The 21,761-nt window shown below is 39.5% G+C and overlaps 1 protein-coding gene across 1 annotated transcript; it reads left to right on the top strand.

Moving 5' to 3' along the window:
• Positions 1 to 1,063: 1,063 nt before the first annotated feature.
• gpr83 (G protein-coupled receptor 83) lies at positions 1,064 to 8,929 on the top strand. Its single transcript, XM_062387355.1, has 4 exons — positions 1,064 to 1,513; positions 2,270 to 2,395; positions 7,472 to 7,605; positions 8,221 to 8,929. The coding sequence occupies exons 1-4, from the start codon at positions 1,064 to 1,066 to the stop codon at positions 8,927 to 8,929; spliced, it is 1,419 nt and encodes a 472-aa protein (XP_062243339.1).
• The last annotated feature ends 12,832 nt before the right edge of the window (positions 8,930 to 21,761 follow it).

Below are 21,761 nucleotides of genomic sequence, written 5' to 3' on the forward strand. Positions count from 1 at the left end.
GAGAAGCTCCGCCATGTTTTAAAGGATATTTGAATGAATGCAGATTCTCATGGGATGGAGACTCTGACTTTCAGAACAGCCGATCCACCCTAAGGGCAAAACACACACCACTCTGCTCCGACCTGTGAGATTACCTTTAAGGACAGCAAATCAATAAGGAGGGAAACTGGAGTTCACTGCAGTCTCTGTGATCACACACACACATGTCTAACCCTCAAACCAAGTCTCAACCCTCAGAAAGCCAATTTAATTTGTGAGGACCAGCCATGATGTCCTCAGAATAATCGTATTGAACCCAATTTGGCCCTCATAACTTAACACACCCACATACACCATCACACACTTCTACTTGTGAAGACACTCATTTACATAAAGCATTCCCTAGCCTCATAGTCATAACTAAGTGTTGGATTTGGCTGCAGCGCTGTTAACCCCTGAACCCCCAAAAGAGTTTTGTGGACTCTAACACTTCATCCACTCCTCCATCGCCATTTAGTGGTGAGTATAGATAATGAGTGAGTTTTCATTTTTGGCTCAAGTATCCCATGTGACCTTAATCCTAAACGTAACCTTAACCTAAACCTCACCTTAATTTATCCCTAACCTTAACCTTAACTTGAATGTAGCCCTTACTCTCCTGAACTTAAACCTTTAAAATATATTCACCATATAGTCGAATGATGTACAGTTTTGGCACTTTTTTTTCTCACATAAGACAGACCAGGTTGGACAGACAAGTGTGATTGCATATAAATAAGTTACAGGTCCCCACCTCATTCATACTTGTTCCACACACACACACACGCACACACACACACACGCACTCACAGACACACACTCACACACAGGTTTAAAAGCCGCAGTCGCGCTGTCGAGTCGCGTCACTCAACTTGTTGCTCCAGCGGCTGCGCATCTCTTCAGCGGCTCCGCAGAAAGAGCAGGTGTCGCACACACACACATACACACACATACACACACTCACTCACACACGCTCACCATCATCTTCATCACTAGTTGAAGTGATCACCAGTCATCGCTCAGAGGAAGAAGAAGAGGAAAAGACATGACAGCTGTGTGTGTGCCCCTCTGCCTGCTCCTCTGGGGGTTCGGCAGCTCTGGCAGAGCAGCAGCAGCGGGATGGACCCTCAACGACTCCTCACTTGTGGCGGAGGGGATGTTATCTCTCCGGGAGAATTTCCTGAATGTGTCGGTGGCACAGCTGGAGAATCGCACCTCCGGCTTCTTCCACCTGGATTTTGACGACAGGCTGCTGGAGGACTGGCGCTCCCTGGCAAGTAAGAAGAGCCGAGACGGGGTGTCGCAGGGGGGCGGTGTGAAGGTCCTGCTGTTAGCCGCTTACTCCCTCATCATCGTGGTGTCCCTGTTCGGGAACATCCTGGTGTGCCATGTGCTGGTGAAAAACAAGCGCACCCAGTCGACCACCAGTTTGTTCATCATGAACCTGGCTGTGGCTGACATCTTCATCACTGTCCTCAACACACCCTTCACCCTGGTAAGAGCAGCCCTCAGCAACATGTTGAATTGACCGTTTAATATAGAAGACTTCATATTTGTAAAGTGTGTATGTTCTTTAGTCCTTCTACCGCAGAGGCAGCACAGACGAAAGAAACAACTATTCGAACTTTTGGACCACATTACTTGTAGATATAGTTCAAAATATTCAAAAAGACCATCATTTCTTAAATAGAACATTCTAATTATAAAATAAGTGTTCATAGAAGTCTAACTTTGCAGAAAGATTTAAGACCAAAAGACTCCCCCCCCCCCCCCCTCAGAGAAATAAGCTGGTGAATACAAATGTAGATATCTATCTATCTCACTATCAAGGGTTTCAAACTTTCTTCTCCCCAGGTCCATTCCTCTCTTTGACACAAAAGCTTTACAAGTATTTCCCCAATGTGAATGCAATATTGATGTGGAGACTTCACAGGTAATTTGATCATTGGTGTTTGATCCAGTGCTTTAGTGGTGATAAAATAATCAGTGGAGTCACATGCCCTCAACTTCACCATTAAAAAAAAAAAAAAAAATTAGTTGATGGATAGATGGGATCTGGAATTTGACAGATGGATATGACTGGAAATCCCTCTCTCTGTTCTTTCTTTCTTTCTTTCTGTGTGTGTGTGTGTGTGTGTGTGTGTGTGTGTGTGTGTGTGTGTGTGTGTGTGTGTGTGTGTGTGTGTGTGTGTGTGTGTGTGTGCGTGCGTGTGTGTGTGTGTGTGTGTGCGATTGTGTCTGTCCCCCTCAGGTCCGGTTCGTGAACAGCACCTGGGTGTTTGGGAGGACCATGTGTCACATCAGCCGCTTTGTGCAGTACTGCTCCCTGCACGTCTCCACTCTCACACTGACGGCCATCGCACTGGACCGACGTCAGGTTGGTCAACTGTCAGGAGATGGCGCGGTGATGCTCCTGTGTTCTAGAAGAAGCTCATATAGCTTAGTGGTGTGATACTATGTTGTTATGCAGTGAACATTAAGATGGCATAATGTTGTGTTAACAGTGAGTAAAGCCTCTGTATTTCTACTCGTCCATTTACACGGAGGGATGTCTGGCGCCCATATCAAAATATATTTTTTTTTCTCAGATTGCAACAAAATGTCCATTGGGCTACAGAACCTTTGGTGTCTGCGATGATGAATGCACAGATTCTTCACTGGAAAAAAAAGATATACACTACTATATTTCTATAGAAATGTACCCTTCGTTACAAAATAAGTGTCTGCTCCGACTGCTTCTTTTAATTTTTTGCACAACTCGGCACAACCACAGCAGATACCGCCCACATCCACGCGTTGCTCTCATTGTTGATATTTGGTTTCAGCTTTGTTTAGTCTGACTTGGTGACAGACTTTAAAAGTCCCACGTGGAAGAAAAAAGATGTGCATGTCTTGAATCTAAAGCAGGTCCGGGTGCTATGTGAATACCATGAAAGTCATAATGGAAATTTCTTGACAGAAATGCACCCAGCTCATAATCAGAATCCGTCCTTGTAAGACGTCTTCAGAGATGAGCTTTGCACAAAAGAAAAATGAGGAGTCTTTGTTAGAAAAGACTATTGGTGTTGACATTTTACCTTACATATTGCTGCTAAATGATTTGTTGATCTCTATACTGGCTATATATTAATGTTTAGTTCATACTGTGTAGGGGAGAGCGGGGGGTAATGTGGGACATCTTTTACATTTTATCCTCTCTAGGCAAGCTAAAATGATACAGTGATCAGTGAAATTTACACATTTCCCATTAATTCAGGATATTTTCTAGCAATGGAAATGATAAGAATATCTTCAGGACAAAGGGCAGTGAAATTATGATTGTTTTAAAAAAAGTTGTCTTGTGTCTCACTTTACCCCAGCTAAGGGGGTAAAGTGATCCACTTGCTTTTTCCACTTTAAAACTACCATAACAACACATGTTGTAATAGTTAAAATCCTGACAGCTAGATTGACAACCACACATTCCAAAACTAATATCGCACTAGTAACAGAATCATGGGGATTGGTCAATTAAGCACATTTATGATTATTATGATTCATGTGATCTCTTGCACACCCTAGCTTACCTGCACATTGTTTCTCTGTCCAATTGGCAGGGACAGGGATATTGTTTTTCTTTGCGTATTCAAATGCCAGTTCACTGCACTTAACTGGAGCAAGGCCATGGAACTGGTCAGCTAGTTGTTTCAAGTGTTTGGCAAGCTGCTCCTCCATCTCATCTGTGAATATTCTCTTTGCCTCAGCTTCTGCACCCCAGGCTACTGATTTTATTTTCCCTTTCTCTTTTTTCTTTATGAATCTTTAGAAGGTTGTCTTATCAATATTTCTATCCCTTCCAGCTTTTCTTAAGGACTTCTTTCCTTGCATGACCTCAGCGGCTGCACTCTCCATCTCTGCGAGGGCTGTTTGGCCCCAGGTTGTCTTCCTGGTGTATCGTTTCTTGGCATGATGGCTTTTCTATAATGTTTATGACATTAAAAATAAAACATATATAATGTAATATAACACTTAATATGTTTAAGACTAAACTTAACTTGTGCTTCATGGTGGGGTAAAGTGAGACACTCTCTCACAGCATTTGTCCCACTTTACCCCACAGCCACCGTTTTAGAAAAAACAACATCTTTTAGCAATTCAGGCTAATCTTCAGCTAGCATCAATCACATGGTTTTATAACTTTGAAGTTCACCAACATGTATGATATAAGTTTTTCTACCTGAATCAATTTGTTTTGACACAACAGTTGATTATGTTCAAAGCAAGAAAATTTACTTTTACATGCTAAAACCACATTTTTGTGAAAAAACATACTTTCCACAGCACCAGCACCAACTTCTCCTTCATGGCAAGGGGGGAATGGGAGCGGCTTGAAAAACATAATGGTCATATGACCACAAATGTGTTCTGTTGCCTAGATACAGGGGAGTCTCACATTACCCGATATCCCACATAACCCCGCTCGGGGAGGTAGGCTCAACGTACACATGATCATGTGTTTTTGGTTACAGCTCATCGACAGTGGCGTCGACCCTTCACACCGAAAGCCCTTGTGACATCTTTGCAGACGTCTCGCTCAACTTTTCCATCCTGAGATATTTGTATTCTCAAATTGGCTCATTCAGACATTATCCGGAGTTCTTACTAGGTGGCTGGCAGGTGACACTCTGGATAATGTCCTGAGCATCTCACACATGCAACCCTTTGGAGTAATGTCAGGAGATATTACGGGAGAGTTCATTGCAAGTCTGAAAGCAGCTAAGATGAGACTCTGGGTGATGAAGCCGGATGCATTACATTTCTGGTCTGTCTGTCTGTCCCATTCTTGTGAACACAGAAGGAAACCTGTGAGGGAGTTTCTTCACATCTGGCACAAATGTTTGCTTGGACTCAAGGATGAACTGACTAGATTTTGGCTTTCAAAATTCTCTTACATAGGCAACTGGACTTGTGCTATTCAAGAAACACAAGCAAGTGCAGTTACCAATATAGAAATTAGTATAACTCCTGAAGGAGGTGAGATTGTGACCACATTTCACATTAGGTCGGATACTGTCTAATCATAAGAGGCCACATGTACATTTTGGTGAATACAAAAGTCATAGATATGTGAAGCATTTAGGTTAGGAGCAAATTAACCAGACAGTGATTTTGACAAATTAGGTCATGGAGACGCACAGGAAACAACCATGACTGTTATTTAATGCTGTCTAGAAGTGATCCTCTGTGCTTTTATTCACAGTAAGACAATAAAATAATATAAAACAAGCCTGTTAATGGTCCCCAGAGACGTAAACCATTTGTTGCAGCAGCACATGGACACACATCAGATCAGATTAATGTAGAAAAAGGGAAAAGACCAATAATTATATGAAACCAGAATAAATATACAAATAAACAAATTTGAGTCCACAAAACACTTCTGGAGTCTCAGAAGTAAACTTTGCCACTAGCCAAATACCATTTAAGTTAATGGTGGATGAGACTTCAGACCTCACAAAACACCAGAATAGCAGAGCATGTCTCCGTATACTGCTTTTGGTGAGGGAAGGACTCACCATTGACTTCAATTGCATTGGATTCTGCTCTAACAAAGTTTATCCCCTGAGGCTCCAGAACTGGTTTTGTGGACTCAAACACCTCACCCACCCATTTATCGGCATTGTGGTGAGTTAGATAGTCTGGGTTTTTTCATTTTTCAGTGAACAATCCCTTTAATGTAAAATGTACAAATCTGTACATTTCTCTTCGGTTCAGCATATGTACTGTAATTGATTTGCTTCCATAAAGGACAAACAGTCTTCATGAAACAGGCTTCATTAAATGAGATTTAATGAAACATGTAGGAGAGGGTTTAAGAAGGGTAAGAGGATTTGACAGGAATGGCTGTTAATGCAGGCCCTCATTTATGCTGCTAATGGACCAAAGTCTATAAAGCTTCCATTATTAGATGTAGACAAATGCACACAATGGAGACATTTTTGTGGTTTGTTGTGCAGATGGGGTAAAAATGAAAAAATTAACCCATGGTTCTCTGAATCGCAAGTTAATTGATTAGATTTCAGTAGGTCAAAGATCACAGTGACCTAAAAGGAGTCTGGGAAAAATGCATGTAGACTAAACCAAAACCACTGTGAACAAACAAATGTTTATGAATTTATAATCTGTAATTCTCAGTTTCCTCCCTGTGGCAGTGACTTGCTACATCTTCCTAAACCTATTTTTTACACATATAAATGTTCCCTGTAGGACATGCATTGTTTTTTCTTTGCTGATAATTATATTATAACTTTTTGGTAAATCACTTCTCTATTGTGTAGGATGCACAGGGTCAGTGAATGACCTGTAGAGATATTCAGTTCACCCCACATGACCTGAACTGAAAAAATATGTTAAATCAACCACTCAACCAGGACCAGACCTGTAGACCACCGCCTCTATCTTTCTGGTTTGACTCATGCTTTACTTCTGTGTGCTGCTGAACCACAGCTGTTTCTTAAGCCATGTAATGCTGCAGGCACTTCACTGATTTTATCAACATGACCAAACTTCCCAAATCATTTCAGCAAAAGCTGCTCAAGTGGAATAATGATTCAGTAACCTAATACAAAAAATGACCACTTCATACAGGTGCAAATTGGAAACCTGAGTAGCTCAGACAAAGACCTGGCAGCAAAGTGGAGCACATCGATAATCTCACTAGCAATGAGGAACTGCTTCAAGTATTTAAGGGGAAGAGAAATAAGAAATATGCCATATTGATTCACATAAATCTTAAGGCTGCTGTCCTCAGTCAATCTGAGGTAAGTACCACTGACATTGGAGCAATATCAAACTGAAACAGGCCTTTCTGGGTAATGTGTGTGTTTTTTAATCTTTATTATTTGTGTCATAGACTATCATGTATATAAAGTTGGAGGACATGACTACTCCCCCAACGTGAAACCAAAGCATGGTGGTGGATGTCTGCAGTATAGGTCATAAACCCAATAAATTGGATATGGACCAAACTAAAAAGTCAAAGTAAACGTCAAACACATTTTTATACAAATAATTTTAGGTCGTTCTTATCACACTGATGTATTTTCAGGTGTTACTCTTTTTCTGGTAAGTTTGTTTTTTAACTTGTCATTTAATGCTCTAAAGAATTGAATGAAACAGATAACAAAGCTCCCCCCTCCTTTGGACGTTTTCAATTTGATGGATATCGGGAGGAATGGGAGATGTGTCGTCCATCTTTAAATACACTCTCAGCTTTGTACTTAAACATACCATCTCTAATGTAGAGCTCTTACTTGTTATGAAATTTTTCACTGATGAACAGTGGGTGGAGCTGTTATTCAAGCACCAGATAAAAACACATTTGTGGGCGGAATGTGTGTTTTATGTGTTTTATCTTACTGAAATCCGGGAAGTGATTCATTCATTGGTTTACTCATCAATTTATTCCCTTTAGGTTATTTTACATCCTCTGAGACCTCGCAGGTCCCAAGCTCAGGGTCGTGTTTGGGTGGTTGTGATCTGGATAATGGCCTCCTGCTTCTCCCTCCCTCATGCAATCTACCAGAAACTCCTAACCTTTACATACAGGTACGGTGAAATACTGCATCCTCACACATTTCAACAAGGAGGGATCAGTTCCATGTGTATAACAAGGTTTACTAACAGGAACAGACTTTGCCTATTGGACTCAACACACTTGATATGAAGTGTTTTTTAGCGTTCCGGCCCTGCTGCTGGTGCTGGAGAAAGCCAGGAGGTGGATAATGGAAATTCTGTTGTATCACGCTATGAGATGAGATACGATTAGATAATATAAGTTAAGATAAGTCAAGATAAGATAAAGTAAGATATGTTATGATAATGTAAGGTAAAGTAAGATAATCAAGGTAATATAATTTAAGATAAGAAAAGATTATCATGTTATAGGATGGTCTGGTTTTTAAGTTCACAGTTACTTGAAACAAAATGCGTTTTTTGACATGTAGTCAAAAAGTTTAGTGTTGCACTTATTTGTTGCACTTACATGTAGCCCTTTGTAGTTTGGCTCTTTTGAAGCTAATGTACCTCCATGATTCTTGCTGTTCTTGGTTTTTACCCTCATGTTTGAATGCACTTACTTGCACTTGCACTTTGGTCTTTGGATAATAATCTCTGACTAATCCATACTCTTTTTGTCCTCGCTATTGTGAATGTTTACATCAGTAAGGAGGAGGAGCGCAGCCTGTGCGTCCCAGACTTCCCAGAGCCATCAGACATCTACTGGCAGTACATCGACCTCCTGACCTTCATATTACTTTACGTGCTGCCGCTCCTCATCATCACTGCTTCCTACACCACAGTGGCCTGTCGGTTGTGGCGCCACAACACCATCGGCGACACCACGACTGCTCAGCACGCCACCCAGAGAAGAAAGCGGAGGCGGACATTAGCCATGCTGCTTCTTGTGGTCGGGGTGTTCGCTGTCTGTTGGTTCCCACTCAATTGCTACGTGGTGCTGCTTTCCAGCCAGGCCATTCACTCGTCCAACGCCCTCTACTTCTGCTTTCACTGGCTGGCCATGAGCTCCACCTGCTACAACCCCTTCATCTACTGCTGCCTGAATCCAACCTTCCGCCATGAGCTGCGGCTGCTGCAGGACATGTGCAGGAGGAGACAGAGGGCGGTCGGGTTGGAGCCTGTACTACGGCCCGCAGCCGTCTGCACTCCCTGTCACAGGCCGGCGTGGCCCGACAACCACGAGTCCTCGAGGCTGAGGCGTGAGTTACCACAGCCGGGCCAAGGCTCCTCGCAGCACGGTGGTTCCAGTCAGCCCCACAACCTGAAAGAGACACATGTGCTGTTCACTGCCAGACAGGTACTCACAGGGAGAGCTGACATCCTGTCAGTGGAGCCCATTGTGGCTGTGAGCTGAGGCAAACATCAGTGTCTGAGATTGTTAAGTCTGAGGATATCATCTTGTCCAGAAGACCACTGGAAATCAGAGCAACGAAGGATATTAGCCGCGAGAGAAGATGATTTTTGTGATGGATTTAAATGAGAAGGCGCTGGTGTTTCTGAAGAGAGACTGTAATCATCTTCTGAAGAGGGCCTCTGCCTGAACTGAAATCAATTAGTCAATGGGAGCATCAACTGGTCAGCGGACAATCAAGCCTTTTTCTTCTTCACTAATTTTCTCTTTTTTGTTCGTTGTTGGGAGAAAAATATGAACTCATCTTTTAGAAACTGACAAAATAACTATCACACAATATGCCTCACCAGCATTTGTAGATTTTCAAATTTTCACTTTTCCTTTGACTCCTCCAAGCTGGCTTAACATTGGAAATCGACATTTCTGATCTTTAAAGCAGCAGTGGACTTCACAGTCTCATCACAGGGTCCATTGGGTCGTATCCTTATGATCATTACAATTTTTTTTATGCTGTAACGTCATTTAGGAGGTGTATAATTTTAAGAGACTATCTTTATTACACCTTTTAAACAGGGTTATTATGTAATGGGGACATTGCAAAGAACGATTTGATGCAAACTGAGTTCTCTCTTTCCCTTTTGACTGGCTTATGGCAAAACCCCTTGATTGGCTACACAACAGAATCTGATGAAAAAATCATGCTTTCATTCTGATATCTTGAGCTGTGGTTTTTTTCTTTCAAAAGCCTCTGGAGGCCGGAATGATCCTGCTGGGGTCACAACAAAGTCCAATAATCCCTCAGAATCCCTCTCTCTCTCTCTGAAAGTATGAAAAAAATATGTTTCGCTCTGACAGATAGAATCTCAGTGGCAATGAAATCCTCTTCACGTTGATTTACGGGTCATTTACCACCTGTCCCGCTTCTCGTACCAATTTGTGCTCCTCTTTGATTCCCTGTCATGCAGCCGGTGGGTTTGCACAGTGCGCACAAGATAGCGCTGTGGGACACGTCCACCAACAGTCAGTCTGGAGTTTTGTTGATAAAAGACCTCTCAGCAGCAGGGACCAAACAGCTGTGGTGTTCAGCTGCCTCACAAAGTCATAGAGAAAACTTACAATCCAGTAGATCCAGTCCAGATTTAATCAAATGTTTTCAGACCCATCAATTCAGGTCTTTATCAGTCTCCAGTAATTGCTGTGTGATGATGATTCTTTATTAAAATGCTACATGTTCTGTCTGTGATGATCACATCAGGGTTTTATCAGCAAATCATTTCTCAGCTGATGGTCCCACTTTCAGCTGGACCTGCTCCCTTTATTCGCACCCTGGGAACATTTTAATATTTTTTTTTTTTACATAATACTACTACTACTACTACTAAAAATAATATATTAGAATTTTCCTTTTGTCCATTCATCCATCCAACAAACAATGAATACAATACTACTATTACTACTACTACTAATAATAGTAATAATAATGATAATAATAATAATAATAATCCATCATTTGAAGGTCACATGATAATTATTATTATTTAAAATGTAATTACAAGGATCTTAATGTCCTCTTTTTGCTAAAAGTTTGATGTTGCTTCATATAAGAACCAAGCAGGAAAACCTATCTTTATATTTCTGTGGCCGTCTGTGTGCTACTGAATTCATTCCATCTTATCTGGCTAATAAAAGTGCATGACGTCAGAGAATGTCAGCTACTGCCAGCGACCAATAAACAAACCTGTCTCCTTCAGATTGTATTCATATGCAACCAAACTGCAACAGCACATAGGTTTTCTGTTAAAAGTAACTGGAAACTGCCCCATGACATGGAAATTGAATACTTTTATGAATAAGGACATGTGCAGGGTTTCCCCAAAAAAAGTGGTTTTTATCTAACTTTTTATTGTATTTCCCATTCGTCCACTTAACCTGTTGCAAAATAGCACATTATTCTACTTTGGAGGCTTAAGAGTGGGCAGAACATGCATCCAGAATATTTGATTCCCTCTGAAGTCCTGGGTTTTGTGAAGGGTATTGAAAACAATGGCTACGCAAAAAGCATTCATCTCTAAAACTTATATACAAAGACATACCAGAACTGTGTAAAAACCTAGATAAGGACATGAAAACTGTAAAGACGAATCCCAGTCAGTTTTAGCAGATATCCAACTACTCTATATTTCACTTATTCAACCCTTTTCATGTCTCCGAAGTACCGGTCCGGGAAATCAATGCTCATGTACAAATATGTGTACTTGTGTGAAGGTTATTTGTTCTCACAAGCTGGTTACCTTTGTGTTATGTTTTCCTTTTTCTGTCTCCTTTTGAAAAGCATGGATGAATCGAAAAGGGAAAAAAAACTTGTTTTTCCCTTTCAGAGACTGTCATAGAAAGTTCAGGGCTCATTTGTACTGTAGCACACGCACCCCCCCGAACATCCCATTACAGGGTCTGAGATTTAAAGTCCAATGGACGTCTAATGGTGTTCCACCCAGTGAACGTACTGCAGATGGCTTTCACAGCGTGTCGACAGTGTGGAGTAAACAGGATCTAAAGCTTTGAGCTGAGGAGGGAGGTTCAATGTAATATGTGTTGTTCTCCTACAATTATACCATTGTTTTACATTTAGGGAAACAGTAGCAGCTGCATAATGCACTTGTGTGACTGTGTTTTTACATACACCTGTTGAGAATACTGTAGGACAACATTGTATAGAAAAGTGTTCTTATTTTTCACAGTGTGAACTACTCAACACAGATTTTGTGTAACAATAACAACGGAAAACAAGCAATGGCAGAGCACATACCTATCTTGCCATTTTAAGAAAGTGGAGAAAACTATTCTCAGGTCCATGTTTATTTATATTTTTGTAGTTAACCCAGCCTTGTTAATAAAACCCTGCACTTAAAGTTGAATGAATATGTTATGATTTTCAGATGGGTGCGGTTTCCTGGTGTGCAAGAGGAGAATATTCAAGAACTTTTAGCATTTTAAGTTTCTTTTCTAGTGTTTTTTACGTCTGTGAAAGGGGCCATCTTTACTTCATTTGCATTGGATTCTGCTCTTACACTGTTTGTCCATGAGACTCTCTTTAATGGGGCGAGTGAAAAAAGACATAATCAGTGGAGCTCGGGTCTATTTCTCTCCATGGTAACAGTATATATAAAACTCTGAAAGCCCAGTGTTGCAATTATGTTGAGTGATCTTTGCTGTATTTCAGAGGAATCTTTTCTTTTTTTTTCAAGAACAGTCATGATGAAAAATATCCTGCATTAACCTCATCAATTAGCTGATCCTGCTGCTTGCTCCATGCCTAAGAGCATCCGTATTTATTTTATTTCTTCAGGACAAAAGAGAATAACAAACAATTGTCATGATTCTGAACTTTTAGCCTAAGTGGTCGTGATGAGCTACTGTACATCGACTGATCTTTGCCAAGATGTATGAAACATTCATTTTTTTGCATTTTGTGCACACAACTCTGATTATGATTGTCCTGGAATGCTCTGTGCAACCAGTCTCTTTGAAGAAGATCTGATTTGTAAAAATCGATTTTGTATTATTCCCATTACAATGGCCAACATGCACTAAGTTTAGAAACTCATTGTTGAGGGGCAAACTACAGCCTCATGTTAATCAGACAGACCTACGTAAAGATAACACCCAAAGTCATTTATAGCAGTTTCTCCAGCACAACTATAGCTAGAACTTTTAGGACTATAAAACTGCCTTTAACAACTTGTGAACATGATGGTACATCAATGATACATGCAACGTTTTAAACAGATGGCGCTGTATTGTATTGGAGTGCTTTAGAAAATGTACTTCTAGCACGTTCAACTAACACATTTCAGGATTTTACAGCAAATTCACCAACTAGTGGCCTTGATGCAAACTACAAGCCTGTGTGCTTGGATCTCTGTGCTCCAGCATTGGTGAAGCAGACAAGGAAACTTCATTCATTCCCTCAGGTTGCCGTCCATTTAGTAAGAGCAAAACTGATGTGAAAATTGTTGAAAACATTTTGTTGTAAATGTTCAATATTGCTTGTGAGAAAAATGGTCTTGGTCTAAGAGAGTGAAGTAGTAAAATGTATGTACATGTGCATGTGAGTCTTACATGTGCAGAGTTATGTAGAAGATGTATTTATTGATTCAGTTGCATTATTGATGGTGTATTTGTTGCTGTGGTCGACAAATGAAATGTTACATAATGCAGCGTCATGTCTTCTGTAGATGTATTGTCTTTTATCGGAACATTTTTATTGTCCAGATTTAACGCGTTGAGTTTAACTGTCTTCGATCTTTGTCCTAAAAATGTTTGTGATTTGCAATATTTAGCTGTTTTCTGTGATTGTTTGCGACCGCTACAAAATAAAATATGAAGTAAAAGCAATTGCATGGCACTGCTTCATAGACAACTCCTTTGATTCTTATAAAAATGAATGTCTTACTTCACAAGTGGTATGCCAATATAAAGACAATATAATACATACTAAGACATTGGTGGTCTCCTTCAATCTCTATCACTTCATGCCCCATCTAGTCCCCCCCAGAAAACCCTGAGGCCATTTCTATATAACTTAGAGCAAGTTACCAGGTATGTTAAGTTTTCATTCATGTCCACTGGCTGTGAGTCTGAATTGCAGCTCTGAGAGAAACAGCTGAGCACAAATTGTAGGACGCTCCAGACCGGTGACCCTTGACTTGAGACTTGACCTCGAGTTAAGATTCAACCTGTACAACCACCATAGTTTGGTACTTTATCTGCCCAATATTACAACGTGCATCAATGTTTGTGTACGATTTTTTTTACTTCATAGCCAGACAGACACTGCGCAGCTTCCCTGAATACTGTGTGCATCTGTCTTCTCCCCAGAAACATGCTGGCATTTCAAGTCTCGACCCATTCCGAGCCGACTTGAACACTCCAGCCTTAGCGAAAAGTCAACGACAAAATATATTTTTTTTGTTGATTATTAGCAAACAAATTGTAAGACTTATTTTCCACTTAAAACACAATTTATGAGCAGGGACTCATATTTCTTTCTTGAGGTTGTTTCCATCAGTCCATCACTGTCCGACAACTAAAGAGCCAAATCAAGGATGATAGTTTTGAAAGTGAATGTTGACAAAAAGCTTAACAGGAGTGAATTTAAACAAAAAAAAAATTCAATAGGTTTCTTTTATGTAAAAATGATTTGAGTAAATTCGGGGGTTATTTCATATGAAGTGTTAATTATTTTTTTTTTTAATCTTTTAGATATATTCAAGGTCATATTTTATTTCAACTGCAGATTTTATGTTTTCAGATTTTCCCCAAATCCCTTATTTCTTTAACTTTCAAATCTGTTTGTCCCTTGTGGATTGTTATTTTCTCACTTTTACACTTTCAACAGGGAACTGGTGTGGGGGGGCATGACATCAACTGAGAGCAGTGGGAAATCCTGATTGAAAGTATAAGGGCCCAGTCACACATCCGCAAATGCAGCAGCGGCAAACCATTGCCTCCTGTTAAGTTCCAATCTGCGTGATTGAGGACGTGAACAAAGCATCTACTTCCTGTGGCGAAGCAAAAAACGCAGCGTGGCTTCAAGTGGCGCTCAGCTTTGGTGAACTTTGCATATGCAAATGTGTGACCATAGAAAACCATGACTCTATACACCATATTCACATGTTGGGTAGTCAAAGCGAAAAAGTTGTTTTTGTTTTAGTTGATAGTGACGATGAGCAGTGTGTTCCTATGTATCTATGTAAACACGTCACTGCTTTTGAATAGCAGATACTGTGTGTGTCTGAGAAAAATGTCCTCAACATATCGTATCTGATCTCATCCTCTTGAGTAACTGTTCACATTTCTTCATTTTTTGCTGCTATTTGCTCATTTTTTTCTAGGAGCTCAGTTGAATAATTTTAGTTTTCATTCAGGAACATAACCGAGGAGGGGGATCCACACAGCAGCCATTAGAGTAAACAAGAAATGTATCAAGGATAATTAATCACTTGTCAACCCAATCACAAGTCAGTAATCAAGTGTGAGTGCTGGATACGAAGAATAAGGCACAAACCAAATCTGGGAATCAGAGGGAACAACCTTGAAAGCACCCATCTCATGTCAGCAGCACACTAGAGGATAAACAGACCAATTTCAGATCTGAGTCGGCCCTCCTGATGATTGCAGAGCCTCTAAACAGATTTTCTCGCCAAAAGTTGCATGCCGTCTCCCAAGCGTTACTAACTCTGAATTATAAAAAACTAGACATGTTAGATTTTTACAATTCAAAATTGGGAAGACTTATGCAGTATATATACAGAAAAATGTTTGGGCAAATGAGCAGAAACCCACAATATAACCAATGAGAAACAGCTGACAGGGAAGCGTCACCAGAGGCTCTGTCAGTCGGCACTCAGATACAATTTGTTCAAACGCCAAGAGTGCGGTTCTGTTTGGCAAACAGTTTAAAATAATGAATCTATAGGAAAAGCAACTTAATGGCAGAGCCTGTCCAAGCTAACAGCGAGGCCCTAGGTAATGGTCTCATCAGTCCATCACATTGATAATTACAAACACAGTCCCCAGCACAATGAATCACAAAGCCTTAGGTTGCCTTCCCCCACAGTTTCACCATGTGGTTGATGCCTTTGTTCACAGACATGAAAACTACTGAATTACCTCACATGAAATTCTGAGATCAAATGTAGTCACAGGTTGTGATGGTAGAAGGTCCGTTACTCAGATGTGGATGGCAGCTGCAACCGAGATAGACATACAGTATTTCTTGAGAGTTTCCCGAAAATGTCTCGCAATGAAAGAATGTGCAAAACTATTCTTGGGACAGCTCTGTTGTTTGAATCTGCAATCGGAAGTGTTATCAAGGCCCACCCTTCCACCTAGGACCAAGGGTATTGGTTTGGTAGTTTTAATGTAATGCTGCTGACAAGACAAAATATGACCTCCTTGGTGGAGGTAAAAAGCTGTGGTGTCTTAAACAAGTTTGTTTATACATTAGCAACAACGTATACTTTACTTTGAACGACTTTGCCCCCAAAACTCCTCATGAATATTTAGGTTTGTCTTATACTAGGGGTCTCATTCAGAAAGTGAAAAGCTTAGTAAAACTCAGAGATAGTTGGATACAAGGATGAAGAACAGCTCTGTCAGTCAGTCACCATGGCCACATCATTTGTGAACCTGCTCTGTAACCTTAGCTTTATTCTTCTCTTCAGCTGAGGCCTTCAGACTGCAGGAGGTATCAGAGGATGTGTCATTTTCAGCCAAAGACACCACATGCTACGTTCATCTCTGACGGACATCCTCTCCCCAGTGTCTGAAAAAGACAAGTAATCTTCTTTTCTGCTAAATTTAGTCCAGCAGTTTGTATTGCTTAGGTTCAGACAAACAGAATAATCCACCCATGGCAACTGGCCCACCCTATTTCTATTTTCACCCTTTTTCATTATCAGCTTGATGTGATTCATCTCTTAATTACATTTTGAGAATTTTCCAACAGAAACACCAATAATGAATTTCATAGAGCCAGGTCAAATTAGTTTCACTCAATAAGACATTACTTTGACTATGATGTTACACGACTTGGAAATAGAACATTCAATTCCACTTGGTAATTGCCGTATGTTGATGTCACAAAATGATTTGAAAACTCCAATAACAGATAATAATGTGATTAAGACATGAACGTGTCAACACAATGATGAATGCTTTGTATTTACATAGAGCTTTTCTAGTGTTGGTGACCACTCAAAACTACATTACAGTTTCCCATTCATCCATTCATGAAGTGAATCTGTGAGCAGTACTTTCTTTATCACACACTGTCAGGAGAAGTTTGGGTTCAGCATGTTGAGGAACATCTCGGAGATTTAAAATGATGTGGATACTCTCTCATCTTGCTTTCTAGTATTTCCTGATTTATCAGTGAAATTTACACATTTCCCATTAATTCAGGATGTTTTCTAGCAATGGAAATGATCAGAATGTCTTCAGGAAAAAGGGCAGTGAAAATATGATTGTTTAAAAAAAGTGGTCTTGTGTCCCACTTTACCCCAGCTACGGGGTAAAGTGGTCCACTTTTTCCACTTTAAAACTTTCATAACAACACATGTTGTAAAAGTTAAAAAATCCTGACAGCTAGATTGACAACCACACATTCCAAGACTAATATCGGACTAGTAACAGAATCATGGGGATTGGTCAATTAGGCACATTTATGATTATTATGATTCATGTGATCTCCTGCACACCCTACTACTGATACCGCTACTGATTTTACTTTTCCTCTCTATTTTTTCTTTATGAATCTTTTGAGGGTTATCTTGTCAATATTTCTATCCCTTCCAACTTTTCTTAAGGACTTCTTTCCTTGCATGACCTCAGCGGCTGCACTCTCCATCTCTGTGAGGGGTGTTTGGCCCCAGGTTGTCTTCTTGGTATGATGGCTTTTCTACAATGTTTATGACATTAAAAATAAAACATATATAATGTAATATAACACTAAAATATGTTTAAGACTAAACTTAACTTGTGGTTCACAGCATTTGTCCCACTGTACCCCACAGCCACCATTTTAGAAAAACAACATCTCTTAGCAATTCAGGCTAATCTTCAGCTAGCATCAATCACATGGTTTTAAATAGATAGATAGATAGATAGATTACTTTATTCATCCCCGAAGGGAAATTAGGTCGTCATAGCAGCCGGTATATTTTGATTCAATAAAATAGAATACAAAAAAAAAATATTGAGGTAGAAGAATAAAAAACGAAACACAAGATAAATAGGTAGATAAGGTGCAGTGGCAAGATGATGGTCATAGTACTGATGATATAATGGTAATGTTAATTGTTAGACAGTATATAAAAATAGTACAGCATATATAGTATATAATATAATACAACATAATATATATTTATATATGATAGTAATTATACCAATATAATAGCAGCATATAGTAGAAATGGCAGCATATATATATATATATATATACAGTATTTATTAAAATAATAGTAATAATATAATAATAATAACATGTACACATGTATAAATATGTGTATATAGACTTATATATACAAAGAATATACAAAGAGTACACAAAGAGTATGATATAATATGATATATAGTAGAGGTATAAATATAAGTATTTGACTATACAATAGATAATATATTATACTATGAGTGTAAGAATATGTAGACAGAGTGTGCAAAAGACAATATTATTGTATAAAATTATAAATAGTATCATGATATATGGTTATATGTTGGAAGTTCACCAACACGTATGATATAAGTTTTTCTACCTGAATCAATTTGTTTTGACACAACAGTTGATTAAGTTCTAAGCAAGAAAATTTACTTTTACATGCAAAAAACACATTTTTGTGAAATAACATACTTTCCGCAACACCAGCACCAACTTATCCTTCATGGCAAGGGGGGAATGGGAGGGACTTGAAAACATAATGGTCACATGACCACAAATGTGTTCCGTTGCCTAGATACAGGGGGTGTCTCACATTACCCAATTTCCCACATTACCCCTCTCTCCCTAAAAAAATTTACGATGGTACAACACTACAATAATCCACTGTTACAGAAGCTGTATTACATTATAAGAAATAACTTATTATGGCAGAAGGCTCCATTAGACAGGTCACACCATCATTAACTGGTTGAAAATTAAGATTAAACAGTGAAATCATACATGACAATGGCTTGTGATGAAACTAGACCTTACCCAATCCGTCTTTAGTTGCACCTGCATAAAAAGTAAATAATACACACTTACATATACACAGATGTACATCACGAAAGTTGAAACAGTGGGACACTCTTCTTCATAATTATTATTGATCACCACAAAGTTAACAACATTTTCAGCTCAGAAAATCTAAGTCTCAGTTAATTTATGCGTTTTTTCAAATATCTTTTCTTGTGTGTTTCAAATAAGTCAGAGATGCTCCGACTCTCTGTCTTCCACAAACATCTCCTTTTTCAACTTTTAAGCTTTTCATTAAGAAGGTTGACATTTATGTTTGCCTCCACTCTATTAATGCTGGTTATGTGAGCAGCCTGGCACACCAACCTGTTTTCTGTCGGCTTCTGACTGAAGTCACAGTTAAGCACAATGTGGGCGACAGACAAACTTTCCACCTTTCTTTGGTACGCCTTTGGTATGACTGGGTCTCTGCACCGGAGGGATAATGAATGATGATCAGTAAGTGTCCGAAATGTCACCATCCAGTGCAACATTTTCAGTTTCAAAGGATTCTGTGGATACTGCATCACTTGGTTCGACTGTTACCTGTAAAATGAACATGCTAGAAAGAACATTATGTCTTTGCCTTCAATTGAATGGTCCATTGCCCCTGCAGCTTTACAACGTATAATTAAGAAGAAAGTGTCATACATGTGGGTTTTTATCATTTATAAATAGAATAAAACACATTTAACCAGTCCATTGCTTGTTTTAACTCACAGTTGGATCTTGATTCAAGCCGGTGGCAGTAATGTCAGATGTGTCTTTACAATACAGAATGCTTGGTTACATAAAAATTAGGTTTTCATAAAAAGGTACCCGATTTTTTAAAGCTGATAATGTAGTAATATTTCTATAATATTTATGAATAACTTACTCAAAACTTAGGAATTCAGTGCATTATTATTTCTTTGCATGCAAAATTGACCAACATTACGAAAAACACTGTTCTATATGTTCAATGTCTATAGTTTTCAGAATGTTGTTGACTTTTAAACGTTGACATCAAAATATTAGAGATCGGGTTCCTCAGGAAACTATCTAATTAGTTATTTGGTTAATGGGTGATTGCTTTTTACCAACTACTGTAAATAACCTGCTAAGAAGACATATCCAATCTTTTTAATTGAAGTTATTATAAGGACCCCAGTGACATCAAATGCAAGATGATATAAGAAGTGCTCGTGGAAATGTTTTACCAATGTGTCATCAGGCAAAGGCGACTCAGAGAGAGGAGCTGGGCACAGACAGGCAGGGACAGTCAGACAGAGGCATAGCTCTTAGGTAAGTTTGTAAGTCTTTGGCTCCGAGTAATGATGTCAAAGCCCTCTCGTATTTAGACTAGTAAATTATGGGAGACAGACTGTTCAGGGTCATTGAGAGTCCGATCCAGGTAGAGAGCCAGGTAACAGATAGGGCCAGAGGCAGAAAAAGATCATGAGGAGCGCCAACGGTAAGATGACAGATCCACACCTGCCTGTCATGTAAAGAGGTGATTTCAACGTTTTACCTGTTTTTTTCTTTCTTTAATCTAAACGTTGCTTTACAGAGGAGGAGGGAAGCTCTGCGCGGTGCTCTAGTGAGGCAGGTAGAGGAACAAACACCAAGCTCCCATAAGTGTTGATGAACGTTGAATAATGCAGACCAGGATGGGATGAACCAACTGAACTCAAGGAGAAAGCCTGGGAAACAGGTGGGTTTTTAGAAGTATAGTGTTTTAAAGACAGGGCAGATCTAATGTGAAGTGGAAGGCTGTTCCCTGGCATGTAATATGGTCTCTTTCTTTTCCTAGCAGGTGAGTAGCAGCATTTTGGATTAGCTGCAGGTGTTTAATGGATAATACCGGGAATTGCAACAGGCAGAGTAGGACTACAGGGTTTATGATATTATAAAAATATTAACAAGAACCTGAGGCCTCTGACAGTTATCGGAGGCCAGGTTAGATATAAACTTAGTTCTTGCAGATTTTACCGCTTTCTGGCAGTCTGATAGACGGCTCTGTAAGATTTAATAAGATACTCTGAGTTTGTTCTTTGTCCACCCTCTCTCTGCCTGCCGACATGCACGTCTGAGGTCGTGGGTAGAGCCACGGCTCTGAAATTGCTGTAGTGCGTTTCATCCTCAAAGGAGCAACAGAGTCCAGAGTGCTTGTGCAGTTTGCCTTGTAATGAAATTATATTAAAAATATTCTGTAGATTATGTAAAGGAACAACATGTTCTGCTGGCAACACGTTGGAATTGAAAAAAATATACCATCTTGGTTTAAGCTTCAATGGGGAAAATTACATTGCCAGAGAAAAGCAGGTGAAAGAAACCTTTGAAAAACAAGACAAGATAAAATAAGACTATGTTGATTGAGAAGTAATTATTGGCTGCATATACACAAATACATACTTATTTTGAGACTGCATACTTTCACAAAGGCTTATAGCCTATTTCACCATGTCAAGGCAGTGTTTTCCATTCATTACCTAGAATGTGACGGCACACCACATTCTTGTTTGTCCTGCCACAGTTTTCTAATGAACAAATAATTAATATTTGCACTTCTCTCTAACTTGACGATTTGTTGAAACTACGAGTCAGACGTCGTAGTTTCAGCTGCGGTGTGAGCATACCACGCCATGCAGTTCTCTCTCGGGCGAGAACCTTGTCTTTCTCTTGAAAGTTATGTTTGTGTATGTGCAAATACCCCCCCCCCCCCCTTCTTGGATCCTTCCATTTATTCAGACCCCCACCAAAATGTTATGTGTTCTTCCTGACCCATACTGCATCCCTTCTCTAAGTTTTGTGGTAATCCGTCCTGTAGCTTTTGTGTCTTGCTTTAAACAACAACAAACATGGCCTCCTTGGCCGAGGTAAAAAGTAACATATTTAAATATGCACACACACACACACACATATAAATCTATGTAATATTTAATTACCTTCCTCAACTTCTGAAAAACCTTTTACTCTAGAGAACAAACTTATTAAGACAAATATGAAAGCCTCATTTAAGCTTCCGTTGAACTGGAAGGCCTGATGCTTGTTGAATAATTCAGATATGAGTCAGATATGAGT

The sequence above is a fragment of the Platichthys flesus genome, chromosome 5 (assembly GCF_949316205.1).
Source record: "Platichthys flesus chromosome 5, fPlaFle2.1, whole genome shotgun sequence".
Lineage (NCBI taxonomy): Eukaryota > Metazoa > Chordata > Actinopteri > Pleuronectiformes > Pleuronectidae > Platichthys > Platichthys flesus.